Here is a 19,779-nt window from a genome sequence, read left to right as displayed (position 1 = left end):
TCAGCAGAACAAACTTCCTCCTGCTGCTACAATATACACCAAAATGAGTGCAAGGTATCCAAAACATTTTCAGTTCTTAGATCGGTGTCAGCTTGACATTCATTGACATTCATAACAGACAAACCAATAAAAGCATCAAACATAAAAGATGCCAGCCTGGTCCTTTAGACAGAGCCACATGCTGGGGTACCACTCTTCACCAAGCCCAAAGAGGCCGTATCTATTCCAACCGCATCTCTTTTAATCTCAGAAGTACAAATCACATTAGCAGCAGTGTTCAGGCTTTTCCAGAGTGCAATCTTGACCCTGAGTTTACAGTAGTAGAGAATTTAAATGGAAGAGTCTAGCAGATTTCTTTGCATATTGGCTGCATTAAACATTTACAATGGAACTATAAAAACACTAGAAAAAAAAATCATATTCCTTGTTCAAGTTCTGCAGAAGAAAGGAGTGAAACAGCCCTTCTGTGCTTTGCATAGAGAAGCAGAGTGAGCATGGCAAGAAGCAAGTCTCCCCACCAAGACAAATAAATCGTGGACCTGGCCTCATTAGATTCTGGAACGAAATAAGAGGAACTGGCAAACAAGCACAATTAGCAATTATTAGAGACTGGACAGCAGAGGCAGTTACGGAGAGATCAAAGCTATGGCCAATGTTTGGGAATCTTCCAAGAGGCTCAAGCCAAGCTAGACTGGACACTTCTTTACAGATCAGTGCAAAAGTGACACCTATAACTAAAAGCATTTATTCCCCTTCCCATCCCTCACATTCAGTTTCCTTCACAAGAACGTAACTGGCACATAAATTCCATGACAGCTCAGGGAAACTAGACCCAGAAACATTTTGGGAACAAAACATGAACCGTCAACAGTTCTCCAAGCTGACACCCACTGTAATCCCACTGTCACATCACAACCACTTCTGTGAATCCAGCTACCTGCCCAGATATTCCCAGTGCTCAACCTTCAGAACTTTTCTCTCGTTAGGGACCCCAGTAAGGAAGTGTTACAAAAGCTGTCCAGACCCCATACGGTGCTCAGATGAGCAGATTCAGGTAAGTACTAAGAGAATCTGCATCCATCCTGTATTACAGATGGGTTCTTAAGAGGCTTGTCTTATCGACAGCTGATCTTGAACAAGGAATATGCAAGGCCACAGGTAGAGTAAGTCATATGCCCTAAAAGTAGTAGTTAGGTCCCAGAATCCAGTGCAAATATTCTCCATAGACACCCAATGGCATCTAGTCCACCCTTGGCATCAGGATCCTCTGAAAACTTGCGATGAGGGAGGGACCCAGAAGCTTATTTCTGTGGTGCTTGCGTGGAGTCTCAGGAGATGCACTGACGGGTTCTGTCCAGCAGCTGCTGCTGCAGGCTACAGGATGAAGCGATCAGAAGTACAGGGCAGGCTCACTGCTGAAGTCGGAGAGTCCGCCCTTCTCCGCTGGGGTGAGCTGTGGAGAAAGCAGAGTCGAAACGGAGACATCATCAGATCTAGAGCAAGTGAGTATCCACACCTCTGGGTGGTGCAGGCTGCATTGGCACCTTGCCCGGGGCTAACGAGCACATTTAATTCCCCTCCAAAAGTGCCCTGCAGTACAAAGCGTGCCAGCTGCCTTAAGACTTCGTCACACACAGGGAGAGGCAGGGCTGCTGGGGGCAGTGGAAGCTTGTGTTGATCTCTGCTTCCTCTGCCCAGCGAGGTGTGCCACGCAGGTGTTCAGGGGAAGGCACGTCCTGTCCCACCCGCTGCCCAGACTAATCCAAGAGCCGGATAAAAGCGGGACAGGACAAAACCACAACCTGCTTTGAAGTCTCACCATGACTTGGTTCCCATGGGAGTCAGCTTCCTTTGGGAGGGGTCTCTCGGAGGCAGGCATCTCCTCGTACTTCTGCTCCTGCCACTCGCTGAACTTCACAGAGTGCTTTGGGGTGTAGCTGGATAGATCTGCTGGAAGGACAAAGCTTACGTGAGCATTTCTCACCACTCCAAAAGGAAGAAGGGTCAGGATCCTGGCCAGGGACAGGACAGAAGCTGTCCCTCAGCAGGATGGACAAGGAACTTGTTCCTTTTGCAGGTAAAAGCCCATGCCACACTCTCTCTAGGGGCTGTCAGCTCCCTAGCAGACATCATGGCACCACCTACCCCTCTCAGTTAACCTAGCAGGGAGCATGAAGCGTATTTTTAAGTTTTGGACAACACATAGCATCTCAGGCAAGAGAAGTCTGGGAGTTCCCTGATCTGTTTCAAGCCCTGCCCCCACTAAGCCCCAGTTCTGCTGTCAGCTGGCAGAAGATCACTTCCATGAACATTTCCAGCTGCATGGAGCACCATAATGGGCTGTAGGAAACATGGACAGTGTCAGACACCACCAATAACCCCACGATGCCAACAGAGCACCTCGCTCACCTGAGTTAGGTGTACTGGGATGCAAAATGCTATTTGGGCGTGGAATGTGAAAGGTGCAAGGCTTGTCCTCCTCTGTTTCAGAAGCGTGTCCTTCCTCTTCGTCCTCTTCTTCTGCCAGTGAGCTCTCTGACGGATACTCAAACATGGTCTGCAAACTTGTCTCGTTGAAGGAGATCTTCATCTAGACAACAGCAAAAAAGAACTATTACAAAGCAGCATGAGAAACCACTGACCCCCAGGTTTCTTCTGGCAATGACCACCTCCCATCCCAGGGCTTTGCCCTACAGGAAGCCATCGCGTCTTCCCACACCTCTCCCCACGTGCCTTGCTGAACCTCACACCGCACTGACAGAAACCACAAAGGCAGATGGCCAAACAGATGGGACAGAGTCAGGAGGCTCAGAGGTGCTCCGGTGTTTTGCCCCAGCACACGCCTTGCCACCACCTAACATCGTGATGCCAGCAGCCAGGAGCTGCCAGCACGTCCCTCAGGAGGACATGGCAAGGAGAGGAGAGCATCCTCGCATCCTCTTGTTGAAAAGGTGGCATCTCTAATGCCTGCCGACTCGTTTGTGTACCCATGCTCTAGGCAATAGAAACATCAGTGATTAGGACCAATTTTGGGGAGGATATCATGGCAAAAAAACTATTTCTGGTAGATTAAAAAAAAAAAAAAGAATTAACACCAGAAGTAAGAAGATGGAAGCAGCTAAGGGAAGGACGGTAACAGGTGGTATTAGAGAGCGAAAATACTGGAAAAATGGGAGGTCCCTAAGATACTGTTTCAAAACTGGTTTTATTAAATATTCTCACTAGTGACCTTTGTGCAATAACTGAGAGACCGAGAAATGAAGATGACTCCAACATGCAACCTGGCTGAGGGAAAAAACAGAATTTCATGGGTCATTCAGAAGACCAGACAGCAAGAACCCTACACATGGGATGATGTTTAAGACCAGCCCTTGCTCTGAGAGCCTGCTCAGGATTTTAAATTCATCACCTGTGAATAACTGAGAACATTCTGAATTGGTTACAGGACTGTAATCATCATTCGGATGCTGCTTAACTAAACCTGGAATGAAGCAAAGAATTTCCACTGGAAACTGGGACTGCCCAGCTCCAACCTCCCTCTAACACCCAGCAGGAAGCAGGAGGCAGTGATCAGAGCCTCTTCCTCTCCTCCAGGCTGAGCAGAACGGCTTCCTCAGCTTCACGCCCAAGCCCTTGGTGGCCTCTGAAGGACTTGCTCCATTTTCTCAACATCTTCCCTGCAGTGGGAAGGCCAAACCCAGACACAGTAACTACAGATACGGTCTTCCAAATCCAAAGCAAAAGCTGAGGGCAGGAAATGTTCACCTGCTGCTTTACCTGTCCTAATCATTACCTACACTCCTGCTTAGAAGATCTGGTTACAATTCATCATTCTTGAACAGGTGGAGATGAAATTCAGCCCGTTCATGCCAGCAGAAATAAAGGTTGAGAAAAAGCATAATGGCTCTTTGTAAGTGCACCAAAAAAATAAACACCAAGGAGCAGAGAAGAACTGCTGATGCCAGCATACAACACAGACAAACAAGGAGGATAAGCTTGCCAGGAATAACTTTAAGCCAAAAATAAGGAAGTATCTAGCCAACTCGGATCAAGGTTCAGGACCAGCTGCCTAAAAGGGTGCTGAGATCCCTTTACTTATAACTGCATTTAAAACTGAGCTAATAGGGTTATGAACAGAATTAACAGACACAGTTGCTTGTGACAGGCAGTAGGAACCAGTTGATTCAGAAGATTTCTTCTGATCCTGTGTAATGACCAGAAGGAAGAAAGTACAGCACACCTGCCCCACGTGCCGTATTTGCTGTTTCCCTCACGTACAAAATACACAAGAGGTCAAGAAACAGCACGCGGCCCTAAGCAGCTTTCAGGCAACCTCACACCACGCGTGCTGCTCAGACACAAATACTTCTTGCAACAGCAGCAGCCACCTCGGCATCTCCTTCGCCTGGTGCAACCCTGGTGCCACTGAGTGCCCTGCTCAGGCCGAGCCCACGACTGCAGGGGTGGGAGCCTGCGGACACAGCAGAGCTGGCTGCTACATCGTGCTGCTCTGCCCGAGCCCAGGATGTGCCCCGGGCACAGGCTGCCTCCCTTCCCCACACCCCAGGAGAAGGGGATGGAAGCAGAGGGCAGCCAGCTGCCTCGCCCCACTTTAGCTGTCCCCAGGTGACATGGGGCGCGATTACAGTTCTGAGAAAAGGGAGTGCAGTGAAACAGCCCTGAAGATCAGAGCACCCCGGCTGGTGTTTGCTGAATTTCTTACCCCTGCTGCTGCCCTAGATGCTCCCTGACCCGAGCCAGGCAGCGAGAGCTCACAATGTGGCCTCTGTGCTCCAAGGGCTGCAAGGACGGCGGTGCCCTGTGCTCCCTGACGCTGCGGGGCCGCCCCAGGACCAGGCACAGCACTGCCAGCATGTGCTGCAGGGCAACACATGACTAAGCGTGGCAAGCAAAGGGGACAGGACAGATCAACCTGGTTTTTCAAATTTAAGCTTGGGAGGCGCAAATAGGTTTTCCTGGTTCTCTGCTAACAGAAGGAAAACTCTAAGAAAAATGACTTTGAGACCAATTTAGACCAAAGCTGTGTGTAGAGCAAGGGGAGAAAACAGCCCCACCCAGGGAGCGAAGCCAGGGCAGGAGCAGGAAGCAGCAGCAGTCACCAGGGGATCCCCGGCAGCACCCAAGGCCCCAAGGCCGCGTGCCACAGCCCAGCCCGAATCGGAGCAGCCCTGCTTGGTTCGCCCGCGGCCACGCTGGGTGAGCTGCAGGAGGCTCCGTGCTTGCCGGGTCCCTGCCGCAGAGGAGCCACAACGCTGTAGGAGGCAATGCTGAAGTTATTCAAAATGAAAAGTAATCGCTGCCTGCAGCAGTGCCAGCCCCACGCATCAGGGCCCGAGGGAGGGCTCATACCCTGAGGGTTTGCTGCTTCAGCAAGCCCTCCCCGAGGCAGCACAGCCTGCAAGAAGGCTGACAGCAGCACGAGTGCACCATGGTGCAGCCCCCCTAACACTGCGCTGGCCCGCCCCGTGCTGGCATCCCAAGCCCTGCACCCAAAGGCGAGGCACCAAGGAGCAGGAAGGGCCCAGCAGCTCTCGAGGACGCACCCAGGCAAAGCAAACAGTGGGGGAACAACCCTCCGCTGGCACGGGGTCGGACTCCAGCACCACTGCCTTCCCCGCTCCTGCGCGCTGCCCCGGGGACACGCGTTCACCTCTGCCCATGCAGAGGGAGAACCGACAGGAAAGGGCCCCAGAACCAGGCACAGCCCTGTAGAGAGCCAGCCAGGGCAGTGCAGAGCTGCTCAGTGTAGCCAGGAAAGGATGGAGATGACTTAGTAAGAGGAAACAAGAGGAAACAAAACATGGTTATATGGCTGCCTCAAAAAGCCTCTAAGCAGCAAGGAGCAGAGCTGAGCAGTCAGAACTGCACGTAAGGAGCATGGGCTGGGTTGGCCCCAGAAGCACCTAAAACTAAATAAATCAGAACCCCAGTAATGGTACAGTCAGAGGCCAGGCGGCCCCTTGAGAGACCGTGCAGACTTCTACAGAAACACAAGAGGTGACGGGGTCATTTTCTTGAGAAGAAAAATGCGTCCCAGAAGAGCCAAGCACGCTGGAGCCCGGTCAGAGGAGCCGGCTCGCGGCGTCTCGGTGCAGCTCCCCCGCCTCTGCTGCATCAGCAGCCACCAGCTGCAGAAAGGACAAACTCTGCACCCTTCAGCTGTGGATGTTTGCAGGGATTAATCAGTATTTGCTCAACTGAATGCTTTGCGCAGAACCGTGTCGCACAACCAGAGTTCAACCCCACGCCGTGTATCTATAGAGGAACAGCCCACCCGGCCATCAGGGCCACGCTGGGAAGAACGAAGCAGGTTTTTCAGGGAATATCGTGTGGCTCAGCCACTAGATTCTCGTTGCCATAGCAAAAATCATTTATTTATTTGCTAGGATTTGAGCAGTATTGAGTAATAGAGTACCCAGGAAAGGGAAGCCAGGGTAAACATTGCCCAACAAGCCTAAATCTGGGTAGTCGCATGTAGCTTAGGAAAACAAAAAGGAAAAAAAAAGGCAAGCCTGCTTCAGGAGATGCTGTCAGGACCTAGTCTGCACCCAGACCAACAGGAAAAGCACCCCCACATACAGAAACAGAACAGAAATAAAAATAGCCAATTTACAGGAACCTGCTACACGAACAATGAAGGTTGGCAGACACCAAGGTGGGAAAGTCTGTGCGCCTCTGCAGCTGATGAAAGGGCACACACCCGGTGGCTTCTCACAACCCACAGATATCAGAGCAAATCTCCACAGCAAACCATGGGGCTAATCTGCATCATTAGCTCCAGAAGCAAATTCTTTCTTGTGGCTTTTCTCCACCCATTAGCGCACTCACTTCTGGGCAGGTGTGGCAGAGCCAAAGCAATGTCAGTGCAGGGTGTTTTACACCTTGTGAACAGGAATGTCTTTGGAAATTCAAATCCTTGTCTTAAAAAAAGAAATTTGTTCTAGTCATTAAAAAAAAAAAAAATCACCCTCTTCTTTAACCATGTTCCAGCAAGTGAGGGTCCACGTATGGCCTCCCCTGACGCAGGAACCGTGATAGGGCAGCGGCTGCTGCGTGGTGACAGGAGGGACATGGCAATGTTTCAGTGACGTGGTGATGCTACCCAAGCATTTGTAAGACACCAACACTTGCATAGCATCAGGAATCAAGAACTGCTCTTTTCAGGTACTAACCTCCCTCTAACCATTCTCTCTCTGAGCAACATGATCCTGAAATGACAGAATTAGGGACTGCACCGTCTCCTACAGCCCTAGGATGTGCATGGGCTGCCAACAAGCTGCTGGGTGTGATTTATGGCAGCTGGTTTAGCAGCTTTTCACGCCTGGTCAACCAAATGCCTCCTCCTTTCTCAGCAACACCAGCAGGAGGGTTTCGGTTGATACCTGCTGGGAGCATGGACAATTCAGCGTGATTACAAAAGAGCGAGTGACTGAAACCTCAAACAGGCATGAATAAAATCAGTGTTTTGAAGAAAAAAAAAAAAAAACACTTTGCATTTCTGTACAGCCTTACATTGAGTTTTGTTTGACTACACTTTCAAACATTTGTTTGACTACATTGACTATTACATTTGTTTGACTACACTGGTAGTCAGAGATTTGGCCAGTGAAATGAGCACAAGACATCGCTCCAGAGACCTGAGGCTGCAAAAGCAGACAGCTGGGCGTGCATCAGAAAACCTGCTGATATGCAGCACCCCACAGAGATCCACAAGAGCTGTCACCAGCCAGGCAGCAAAGCTCCTGGTGCACCAAGACCCATTCGGGCTGTAATGCAGAACATCCTCCACGCTCCGTGCTGCCATGGGGGGCACTGGGCAAGTACAAATAACTGCCTGCAAGTCTGGAAACAGAGGGCAGAAGTAGACATTTCACAGCAGACAAAGATCCCCAAAGGGTTTTCCCTGGGCTTTCCATCTGACCCAGCCCGAGCATTCTCGCAGATCAGCAAATTTAGCAGGAGGTGGCGGCGGCCCAAAGCTGCACCCTCTGCAGGGGCTTCGATCGTGACCTGCACTCAGTGATCTCCCACCTGGTGCACTTCTCTCTCTACAACTTTTAGATAAAGGATGTGTTAGCAATGAGCTTATCAATGTGCCTGTACGCGACCTGAAACAGGGTTATGTGTCAGCTCAGGTTGTTGAATAACTCCAGGCACAAAATCTATGCATGGCAGCCTGGAACAGTACCCTGGGGGCTGCAACATACAGGCCAGCTTTTCAGTAGCATCAGCACATTAAAAAGGCATTGGCTGTCATTTGGGAGAAGATAAAGAGCTTTCCTTGACACAAGAAGAAAGGGTTTTTCCATGACAGATGTGCCTAAGGATGGGGGAGATGCAAGATTTGGTTCTATCAGATTAGCCCCATGTTGCTATGGCTGATGCACCCTAAACACACTCAAAAATTGTAGGTGGTTCTGTTCTGCCACTCTGTACAAAACCAAAGAGCTCTGTTGGCTGCTCCACCTTAGGTTCACTTGATCATGCTTTTCTGAGAAGTGTTTTGTAAGAGCAACACTGAGTCCTCCTCAACGATTAACTGCATAACAGAGCTAGTTACTGAATAGAGATAGAAACACTAAAGATTTACAGCAGTAGCACATCAGTGCAGTGCTGTGTTGCTGGCAAAGGAGAGATTGCCTCCAGGACTGCATCCCAGCTCCCAAGCCACAGGGCAAAACAAGAAAGTCTCCATTTACAAGGCAACCCACAAAGCCAGCTCTGTGTAATCAATATGCTGAAGCACATGGTAGATAGGAGCAATGCATGGAGATTCGAAATATTAAACTCCTTGTACAAGACACGGGGAAGTTTCAAATTCCTGATGAGAAGGGACAGGGTAGGGACAGTCCCAGAGAGCATGGCAGGGCAGACAGCTCTTGGTTAACTCTTCCCTCGACGGGTCAGCCAAGAAGAGACCCCAGCGCCCAACCACCCGCCGGGCAGCCGCGTCCAAGCCTGACGTGGCACAAAGCAGCCATTCAGCAAAGGATCCCTTCATTCCTTCACACATCTGCAGACAGAGGAGCCAGAGCCCTCGACAGCTTAACAAGCAATTCAGCTCTTACTTAGCCCATAAGAATCGGGCAACTCTCTCTCTATATACGGCACAGGTCTCGTCTGAATGCACAAAGAGAGCAGGCACTAACACGAAGCAATCAGTGCCAAGGCTTGGTGTCTTCACGAGCACTGTGCGAGATGCACAGCAGAGGATCCTGCTCCAGAGGCAGCTCCGAGGCGATGCAGACAGCCTGTGGCTACAAAGCGGGGCAGTGTTGGGAGAGGCCACCCACAAACATTTCTGTGCAGCCCTGCCTGACCAGCGCAGTCCGAACAAACGCTTCTGTTTCAGGGAAAGTGAACCTTCTTCAGCTGGAATGGGTCAGAGGGAGCATCATTTTCCAGGAATACAGAGAAGTCGGGAACAGAAGGAACTCCCACCCTTGCAAGGAGCTTATTCCAGACTTCAGGCCCAAAGGCTCCATGTATATGCTGCACGTCAGAGTTCACACCTCTCTTGCCCTCTGTCTGTACTACAACATGCAAAAGACGCTTCCTGGAAGAGAAATGACTAAGTGCAGCAAGTTCACCGTGGGGCTTACAGATGTGTCCTCACACCTGTGTTTTCACTAGCTGCAAGCTATGCAATTTCCCTAAGCACACAAGCGTTTTGCTCTCATACTGTCTTTGAGATGTTTTCCTCCAGCTTACTCATAGTCCATCAGATGCTGGTGAAACAGCAGATCCCTGCCAAATTCCCATGATCAGCTGAAGGGCACTTCTCAGAAAACATCAGCACAGAGTTCCTTCAGTCCAGATCTTCCCAGGAAGTTTACAGAAGTTTCTCGGTATGACACAGACATTTCACGTGACTTCCTACACAAACCATCCAGACAGAGATAACGGGACAGCCTCACGGCATACCCAGGCCCACTGCAGTCGCTGGAAGAGCCTGGCTTTGGCACTGGCTTTAGGATGGCACGGGTTTCCCTCAGCAGAAGAGTGCTGAAGCTGGGCAGCTGCACAACCCCAGGGTGCCCAGAGGTGGAGGAGGTGCTGCTGCAGCTCTCACTGAGATTTCCTTTACTGCCACAGAGGCTGGAAACTTGACGTTTTCTTTTCTGCAGCCACTTCCCACACAGCAGCTGACAGGCAGGACTTCTCCCCTCATCGGTCTGAGCGTGTGCTCCCTACCCTTTCTCAGGAACACCATGACCACATGCTGGAAAAAACAGAGTGCGTGGGGGGAACCCAAACCCAAGACAAGCTGAATACTTGAGATAGAGGGAAATTACAAACTATCTCCCATCTGGTGCATAGATTGAGGAAACCGATTAAGATAACGTTAGCCGTAATCCGCATGATCAGAACTCAGAGCACAAAGCGCTCCAAATCTCCTCTCGAGCTCTGGGGCCAGACTAAGCCCTGGGCACGTCCTACCCAGCTTCAAAGGCAGGCTCCTCTCTTATTTGCGTAAGAGTTTCTATTTTAGCTCTTCGGTCCCATTCATCAGGCTGCGGGCAGTGGCAGGAGATGGGAGGAAGAGCACTGCGGGAATTTGGGAGCAGCTTGGGCTGTTGCTGCTGCACGGGGCAAAGCCTGGGAGTGGCAAGGCCACAGAGAACCTCGAGCTGCAGAAACTTTCCCACTACTGAGAGGAGATAAACATGACTCATCTGCTCTGCCAGTGCTTTGGTACAGCACAGTACCAGCACTTGAAGCAGCTGGCAGGCAGCAAGGAAACAGAAAAAACAACATACCTCCCCACCGATGTCTCAGGTCCAGCTTGTGAGGTGGTTTAGACTACAACCACAGCGAGATCCTACAGTCTTCAGCCATCACCATCATAGTCTAAAATCAGCAGAATTAGAAAAAGGCAGGGAAGTAGCACCGTCCTGGTATCCTGCTCAGATCTGACCGCTGCTGGAAACCATCTCCACACGGGAGGCACCAAGTCTGATCATCCGAGACATGTATTTTCTGAGCAGCACTTGTGACTGCTGACCTCATTTGCCAAAAATTCAATACATTCATGTCAGATACATACTGCAGTCTCTCCTTAAAGGCAGCAGATGTATTTCCATGACAAAGTGCAGTCACGAGACAGAAAATGGCAAGGTACAGGCTCTCCAAGAAGTTCAACAAAACAAATCTTCAACCTGAGCCCTCCAGAACACAGAGAGGGAATCTGCCAGGTTTTTGCAGACAGATTTCTGCTTCCACCACCGGGCTAATTTACTTGTGCTATACCTTGCGAAAAATACTGCAGGCAGTCACTAGTATTGAGATTCCACACTGTACAGACCTGCTCCAAACAGGTTTGGGCAACAGCTTGAAGTGTTCATCCCTGCCAGCATCTTGAGCCTACATCTGGTTCTCACAGGAGACCATCTCCAGCAGAAGTGAGCAGATGGAAAGCTACAGAGCAAGAAGTGCAGCAGGTTAGACCAACAAAACTGCTGCCCAATCCTGTCCATGCTGAAAAGCTGAGGGGTGTTTGCAGTAGTTTTTCAACAGACACTCAAGTGGGCATTTGCAAGCCACATTCAAGTTTTAAGCTGCTCAAAATGTTAGAAAATTGACTGTGCTAAAGCAGACATAAACTGGAAGACTCCATCTTCAAAGACAATTTTGCAGAGAAGCAGGGAGGCGTTAGGTTCCAGCTGTTTGGATCCCCCTAATCTTGTTCTTGTAAGCCCTATCAATACAAAGCTACAGCTCACCTCCCAGCAGTCAACAAACAGCCAGCCGACAAGCAAAAAGTATTAACACCATCACCAATCTGATGCCTCTTGGCTCTCAAGCCCTGTTACTTACAGCATTTGGGTTGCCTGGCTTAGAAGTCACCTTTCCTGCAGGATCTTCGAGAGGTACCAAGGTCCTGGAGAGGGCAAACAAACTGACGAGGGATGCACTTGAGGAGTGACAAGACCTAAGGAAGGAGCAGAGTCTGGACAACCTCTCTACGCACAGGACCTTCACGGCAGAGTCCATTGGGTTGAGAGTGTGAAGCCTGGGGACTGACAACCACCCCTCAGCACCCCACTGGCTCGGCGGCTGGTAGTCCTTCCCGATCGCTCGCTCCAACACGCCAGTCACATGTTCTACAGAAACTCAGATTTCTATCATGCCGACAACCCTACGTACGTTATTTTGACAGGTAACCAAACAAAGATTGGTTCTCGTTAGCTCATCCAAGCCAGATTTTATCCGCTGAGGTCCAACAGCTCCACATCCTGCAGCAAAGCCTTCCCTTCCTCCCGGGGCTGCCGTGCTCCCCTGGGACTGCTGCCAGGCTGAGATTTCTTTATTTCTTCTGTGATAGCAGAGGATGAAGACAAGCGTTGAACAGAGGTCACCAGCTGCGCTCTGCATCCTCTCTCCCATCCCCTGTTTAGAACACGGGTCAGCAGGTCTCCTTCCACCCCTGCACACGTATCCTGTCCTCACAGGCAGAGCTCAGCCGGCCTCTCCCAGCGACCGCCCAGCGCTCCACTGGAGCCCAAACATATCCGTTCAGGGCAGCGAACGTTCGCCTGGTTTTCCAGCTGAAGCCACACCTCTCGCTGTACCTGAACCACACTGCGAGGTCTCTTCAAATAGCCATGGAGCTGAAGGGCCTTGCCGTGGCTGCAGGAGGACAAGAGCTCAAACTCCCTGCCCACACGGGTAGCCCACTCCCCGCTATGAGCACCACTGGGGCTCTGCCCTCCTCCTGCACGTCTCGGCCAGGGCCCATCTCACACAACCCCATGTTCACCACCACAGCCCTCAGGGAATGCCTGTCCCACCACGGCAACTCAAGAAGACTACACAGAAGAGCTGGGAAAACTTTATTTTTCCCCCTAACACAGCCATAGCATTTCTCTCTACCCTTCACCAGCTCTGTATCTAGCTGGGGATGACAGCTCCAGCCCCAAAACAAATAGCTGCTTCGCATACTTGAAGTGTCTGGAAGGAGCAATAAAGCTGTTTTCCAAAAGACCTTGAGCACCAGCAGCAAGAAGGCAGCGTCCTTCAGGCCACAGCCAAGCCAGGAGCAGGACTTGGCCCTGCAGCAGCTGCCGTGCCCCCAAGAGCCAGGGCTGGAGCTGCCGGCACGCAGCCCCCAGCAGCGCTCAGCCCACTCGGCCCATCCCCAGCACACCAGAGCACCCGCAGGGACACGGACAGAGCCAGCCCCATGTCACTGGCACCTTGGTGGCCACATGAAGGGCTCGGATGGCAGACCAGGAGGCTGAATTTCAGCATTTGAAGAAAAACATAACTTGTGTTTCCCTGAAGGATCAGCGTCCCTGCTGACACAACACCGGCCCTGAGGCCTGCCCACCCCCAGGAGCGCGGCACTCCCAGGCCGCTGTTTGTTTTGCCCCCATTCCTCCCACATCCCAGCAAGTGGATGAAGATTTTCAAGTAACCGAAGTCTCACTGAACACTGCTTGCTGGCACACACAGACCTGCCAGCAAACCCCCAGCTGGATTCAGACGTGAAGCTGCTGAGGCAGGGGGTGGCTATGCCTGGGGGGAGCAGTCCCGGAAGGCCCCGGGCACCGCGTGCCAAAGCCAGCAGCAGGAGCGATGTTGATTTTACCAAACTACAGCTTCCAGCTCACAGAAGGCTTTGCTTCTGCCCAATCCAGGCCAAAACCAAGTTTCTGCAAACCCCAGCCTATCTTTAAACAGAGCCCTCGGTTTTGGCTGGTTGCCTTGACGACACAGCAATCTCTTGGGAAGAAACCAAGGAATGTGGTCTAGTTCGAGCTGCTTCCTTTTCAGGCATCAACATGCAGCCTGATTATCCAGAGTAAAAGCCACAAACATCCTCTAGGTTACGAGTAAACAGAAATCTTTCCGTTTGCTACTGCATCTTCTAAGTCCTGCCTACAAAGTCAAATAACATCCCACGCTTGCCACCTCTAGCGAGGGGAAATGAACAGAGAGAAAACCCCGGTCCTTCTCCCACTGCATCGCCACGTTTTACCCAGAAAAGTCTCTATTTGCTTCTCCTTAGGCTGGACCTTATTTACTGAAGGGCTTACCCATTTATGTCAGCCTAAAACTCTGCAGCATAACAGGCAGTTCACTCCTTGCCTTTAATCTCTTTCACCAGAAGGCAGCACTTTCCACGAGCTCTCCCACAGGACAGCCCCTGCACACAAGTCAGTGCTCACCACACTCCATTTTCAAAACACCTGCAGAGGGGCACAGTTAATGCCATTACACTGATAAGAACAGAGGCAGAGAAACTCCATGACCCATCCGACACCACACAAATCCAGCACTCAGCAGACAAAACAGCTGTCAATTTTCTTACAAGATGTTAATTGTCTTACAAGCAAGACTACTTGCTGCTCCAGCAGCAGCGTCCAGCACAAAGCAATCAGCTCCTCTGGCAGCATCATGAGTTGGGCACATCTCCGAGTTTTTCTACTCCATCCTCAGAGTACCCATAACTGTAACACATCTTGATATTTTCGCAGTTTATACCATGCATGTCACACAGGATTTGGTGTAAATCCTACTAATGCCCCAAACTGAACAGAGCAGAGCCAAGGAAACAGCTGGAAGCAGTGGCAGTGTGGAGGTGTTTAGGAAGCAGAACAACTCCAGCCTGATTAAGAACTTGTCTGCAGGAGACAATGAAAAACTGCAGGAGCACTTAGCAAAAATCCACACCTGTGCAGATTTGCCTATTCTGATGCAAGGCTCTCGTGCTTCAGATTTGCCACCTGCCTTAGTCATGATCAGATTAATATACACAGTGTGCTACTATGAAGGAACTTAATAACATTAAGCCAAGAGAAATAGCACTTGCTGCCTCATTTCCAAATGAGATGCATCCTATTCAAAGGATTTCCTTGAATTATAATGCTCAGTGCCTCAGGCACCCATGTGGATTCAGTCCATCAAATATTTAGTTGAATTTAGGTAACGGAATGTCAAACAGCACTTCCCGCTATGGAAAAACATGTCACGCCGCAAGCCTAGAAATCGGGATTTGTAGTGACACGATGCCTATGCTGCCTGTCACCACGGTGTGCTGCTTTCTGAGCAGAACGATTCACGCCTACTTCTTCAGTTCAGCAAAATAACCCGCTCTTTCAACATGCCTGTGTCTTGATTGCATCCAGACACATTTCATCATGCCACACAAAGTTTAATTCCCAATTTAAGGCTCCCAAGAATCTAAACTAGATCCCAAGCACTGAGAAAACCTGGCATTTGCTCCAAAGAAACTTGGAGCACTTTAAGTCTCCTGGCTCTTCAGAGAAGAGCAGCAACCACACATGAGCAGACAGGTGGTATAATCATATCAAGAGGAGTTAAGTTGTTGCTGATCTCTTTCTGCCTAATAGAGACCTAATTCTTGAGCCTCTATCAATAGATCACTAATCTGGGGAAGACGCCAACATCACGCTGCCCATTGCACTCTGTAACAAGGCAGTGATAAGAGGGACTTCAACGCATGAGCAAAAACAGAGTGATTGACAGTCTGCAGCTATTCAAACCATGCAGCTCCTCTCAATTTGCTATATACCAGAAATATCTCCCTTTCCGTTATCATACCTCCAAGCAGCAATGGTAGGCAGCCCTGTGGTTATCATAGGTGACATCCCACTCCGACTTACTCAGTGGGACAGCGCCAATCCCGCTCCCCACAGGCACGCCTTTGGCTCCCAAAAGGAGCAGAGCACAAAGCTTGCTGCTCATCTCCCCACCCAGCAGCTCACAGGATTGATTAAGCTACAAACAAAGCACTTGCCAAAAGCCAAGCCAAAAGCAGTAGGAAGCTACTTTTGGCCTCCCTGTTCAGAGCAGAGGCCCCCAAGGCAGTTACCTTCTTGCGGCGGGAGCCTGTCTTGCTCATGCAGGACCTCTCCAGGGACAGGTACCCACCGATCACTTCGATCTCATTGACGGTGGGGTAGCGCTTTTTATGGGACAACCCCGGCTGGGGCCCGTCAGCGTTCTCCACAGCTTTGCCTTTTCCTTTGCTTTCTTCTTCTTCCTCCTCTTCCTCCCGCTGAAGCCTTCCACCACCATCAGTAAGAGTCTGCGGCCCCGAGGCAATGGGCTTCCTTTTGGGCACGACAGTGAAGGTGTTGCCTCCCCTCTGATGGAGGCCAGGGGAGGCAGAGTGAGGTCTGTAGAGGGGCACAGAGGAAAACTCCATCTCCAGGTCAGGGCCAGCTCCTCCAGGCTGATCCGCCAAGTTCCCAGTCCTCGTGGCCAAGTTGACCCTGGGGGAGAGTTCCCCGCTGTCTGGCTCCACAATGTCATCGATGTAAGTCACAGGTACCAACGGATCCAGAGGCGCCGGCAGGGAAGCGACAGGCTCTTCCTGCTTCGGAGCGGAAACCCTCGGGGGCTCTTTCTGTACCTTCTGCTGCGAGGACAGTGGCGGCCTCGCTCCCGTGCTCTGTGCCACGGGCCGAGCTGGGCTGCCCTCCCGTCGGGGCACGAAGACGAAGGAGTTGCGCGAATTCAGGCGCAGCTTGGCCAGGGCCTGCGCTTGCAGGTCGTGGGCAGGGATGGCAGCCAAGTCAGGCTTGGGGGCTGGGAGGATCTCAAAGGAGCCCCCAGCCCGGGGGGCATACGCAGAGAGCGGCTGGGTGGCACTGGGGGCCAGACTGGCACTGGGTGGGGGCAACACAGCCGCTTCGACCTCCTCCGGCTTTGGCCTCCTGGCGTTGGCAGCGCTGGTGGATGGCACTGTCGGCCCCTTGGGCGGCACGCTCCGGCCGGTGGGCTCGGGAACTCGGTCAGCAGGCTTGGGGATACGGCCGGGGGGCTCGGGGACACGGTCGATGGGCTTGGGGACATGGCTGGGGGGCTCGGGGACATGGTCGATGGGCTTGGGGACATGGCTGGGGGGCTCGGGGACACGGTCGATGGGCTTGGGGACATGGCTGGGGGGCTCAGGGACATGGTCGATGGGCTTGGGGATACGGCTGGGGGGCTCAGGGACATGGCCAGCTGGCTCGGGGACACGGCCAGCGGGGGGCAGACCCCGGGGGGTCACGGTGAAGGAGTTGGAGCCAATCTTGTGGAGGAAGCAGTTGGCCTGGGGAGCCGCGGCCTTGGGGACACCCAGCAGTGCCTGGGGGGCGAGTGGGACCGCCTGGGGGGCCGCAGCCCTGGGGGACACCGGGGCCGCCGGGGGAGCCGGGGGCTGGGGGGCGGCAGCCCGGGGGGACGCCGGGGGCAGGGGGGGCGCCGGCAGCGGCTGGGGGCTGGCGGCCCGGGGGGGGATCGGCAAGGGCACGGGGGAGCCCGGTGCCGCCGGCGGGGGTCCCGGTCCCGTCTTCGGCGCCGAGGCTCGGGGGGAGCCCGGCCCCGCTTTCGGGGAAGCCGCGGCCCGGGGGGAGCCCGGCCCCGGCGGGGGGGAACCCGGCCCGGCCCGGGGGGGGGCGGCGGCGGCGGTGGGCCCGGGCAGCGCCTCCCCGCCCCGGCGGCGGCGGCCCCGCGGTCGCTGCCCGAACTTCTCCAGGAGGCGGCTGACGGTGCCCGGCTCGGCCGCCTCGGGCGTCTCGGCCGCCTCGTAGATGAAGACCTGCTCGGCGCGGATCTCGGCGAGCGCGGCGCCCTGGCGGGCCAGCAGCTCCCGCAGCGGGTCCGGGCGGCGCCCTGGCGGGGAGGAGGAGGACGAGGAGGAGGCGGCGGCGGCGGCCGGCTCCCGGCGGCGTCCCGGCAGCGAGTCCCCGTCGGCGAAGCAGGAGGCGGCGGCGGCGTCGGGCTGCGACTCGATGATGAGGATGTTGTCGGCGCGGATGGTGCGGATGCCCGGCACGGCGCTGTACAGCTCCAGCAGCTGCTGCAGCGGCCGCGCCGCCTCGGGGCCGTGCCCGGGCAGCCCCTGCCGCAGCCGCCGCCGCTCGCTCTCCAGCCGCATGAAGGGGTTCTCCCGGAGCGGGCCCAGGCTCTCGGCCACCACCAGCCGCTCGCCCATCGCCGCCGCCGCCGAGCCCCGCGCCGCCTGCCCGGCCGGGGGCTCCGCCTCGCCGCCGGCCGCCCCGGCCAGCTTGGCCCGCTTGCGCTCCAGGATCTCCCGCTTCCAGGCGGGCTGAGCCCGCGGCCCGGCCCCGAGCGGCGGCGGCGGCGGCTCGGCGCTGCTCATGGCGGCGGCACAGGGGGCACTGCCGCGCCGCGGCCGCCGCCTCCGCCCGCCGCACCTGGGCAGGCCCCGCCGCCGGCCGCGGAGCCGCCCCCGGGGCCGCCCTCGGCGGGGCGGAGCGGGGCGGGCGGCCCCGAGGGCGGGGAGGGCGGCATGGCGGCCGGGGGGCACGGCCGCGCCCTGAGGCAGCCCCGGGCGTGAGGGCCGGGGTCGCGCAGAACACGGAGAGGGGGTCGCGGGAGGGAGCCGGCGGGGCCCGCAGGAGCTGTGGTGTGGCCGTGGCATCGTGGAGATGGAGAGCCCGAGAGTCGGGGCTGCGTGACCCCCAAGCCATCCAAAAACACTGTGGTTCCACCACGTGGGTCTCTGTTGGCCCCAAAGTTTGTTTTCAGCAAGGGCGGCGTGCCCTGTGCAGAGGGGAAGGGGCTCGGCACCCAGCTGAGGTCTCTGCCCACCAAAGCCTCGCATCCGCTCACAGCGGGGCTGCAGGGGTGCCAGCATGGTCTTCCCCTCAGCATGTGCCATAGCTGTCTGTCCTCAGGCACTGGTGGTCTGCCAGAAGCTACAGTGAGTAACCCCACCAAAAAGAAAGAAATTAAAATCTGTCATTTTTTACCCCTAGTTTAGCAGCCTGGACTGGCTCACTAAGTGTCAGAACAAGAAGCAGCAGCAGAAGGGGAAGGGAACGAGAGACACTGGTCAGGATCACCTCACTGTCAGCTCGGCTGCGGTCTGACAAAGTGCAGATGTCTGGATGTGAGTGGGCAGCAAGAGAAAGGAACAAGCAACAGGCAGCAGAGCAGCGTCATACCAGGCCCGTGGTGGGCAGCACATCAGAGAAGCACTTTAAGGGAAGCTCTGGAGGAGACAGTGGGGTGTCTGCACTGCAGGGCAGCAGGCACGGCTGGGGGAGGGCGATGGGCAGCGGGACCGCAGGCAGGAGGAGGGCGAGCCTGCAGAGCACTGCGGGAGGTTGGCTCCATGCAAACAGGATCACAGGAAAACATTTTTCATACTGCTTTCGCTATTCTGTGATGGCTGCTCATTACACACATACGCGCAGAGAAAAGTATCGCCACCACGTAGTTTCCAGGCAGTGCCTGTTATCAACTGCCACCACGTTTCTTTGGGAAGTCTGTGCAATCAGGAAACAATTGAGAGCTCAGGACTTTCCATGCCTCAGATAACACTGTGTGCCGAAATCCTCAGCCCATGAGGCGCGGGGGGGAACGGCACGCTTGCTGGCACAGTGACGTAAATAACCTTTGGCCAGCACTTGCTGAGGTCCCGGCTTGCCCCGAGCCGCACCCCAATGTGAGGGCCTCATTCCAGCATCTCACTGAAAATACAGGCCTGTTTACTGGAAGGAGCACTGTGTCTTGCTGGTAAGGCTCTTACCTTTGCACTCCTGAGCCAAGGCAGGGCAATTGTACTCCTTCAGTGAGACCTGAAGGGGGCTGGTGGTGGTATTTTGCTGCCAAAGTTGCCAGTGTGCTGGGAACAAATAGTACAATGCCCACATCTGCTGCCTGCCCTGTCTGCGTGCAGGCAAACCTGAGCGAAACGGAAGGAGGCAGCTCTTTGCAGTTAAGCTTTAATAACACAAGGGTGGTTTAAAGTTTACACACAACCCACTGTGCTCA

At 53.9% G+C, this 19,779-nt stretch overlaps 1 protein-coding gene across 1 annotated transcript; it reads right to left on the bottom strand.

Annotated features, from left to right (window-relative positions):
* Positions 1 to 224: 224 nt before the first annotated feature.
* TPRN (taperin) lies at positions 225 to 18,139 on the bottom strand (the record flags this gene model as incomplete). Its single annotated transcript, XM_084298974.1, has 5 exons — positions 225 to 1,453; positions 1,820 to 1,950; positions 2,410 to 2,590; positions 15,860 to 16,771; positions 16,991 to 18,139. The coding sequence occupies 5 exons, from the start codon at positions 18,137 to 18,139 to the stop codon at positions 1,391 to 1,393; spliced, it is 2,436 nt and encodes an 811-aa protein (XP_084155100.1). The 3' UTR covers positions 225 to 1,390.
* Between the last annotated feature and the right edge of the window lie 1,640 nt (positions 18,140 to 19,779).

Source organism: Netta rufina, assembly GCF_964035555.1.
Source record: "Netta rufina genome assembly, chromosome: 20".
In the NCBI taxonomy this organism is placed as follows: domain Eukaryota; kingdom Metazoa; phylum Chordata; class Aves; order Anseriformes; family Anatidae; genus Netta; species Netta rufina.
This window is presented reverse-complemented; position numbering and strand designations above follow the sequence as displayed.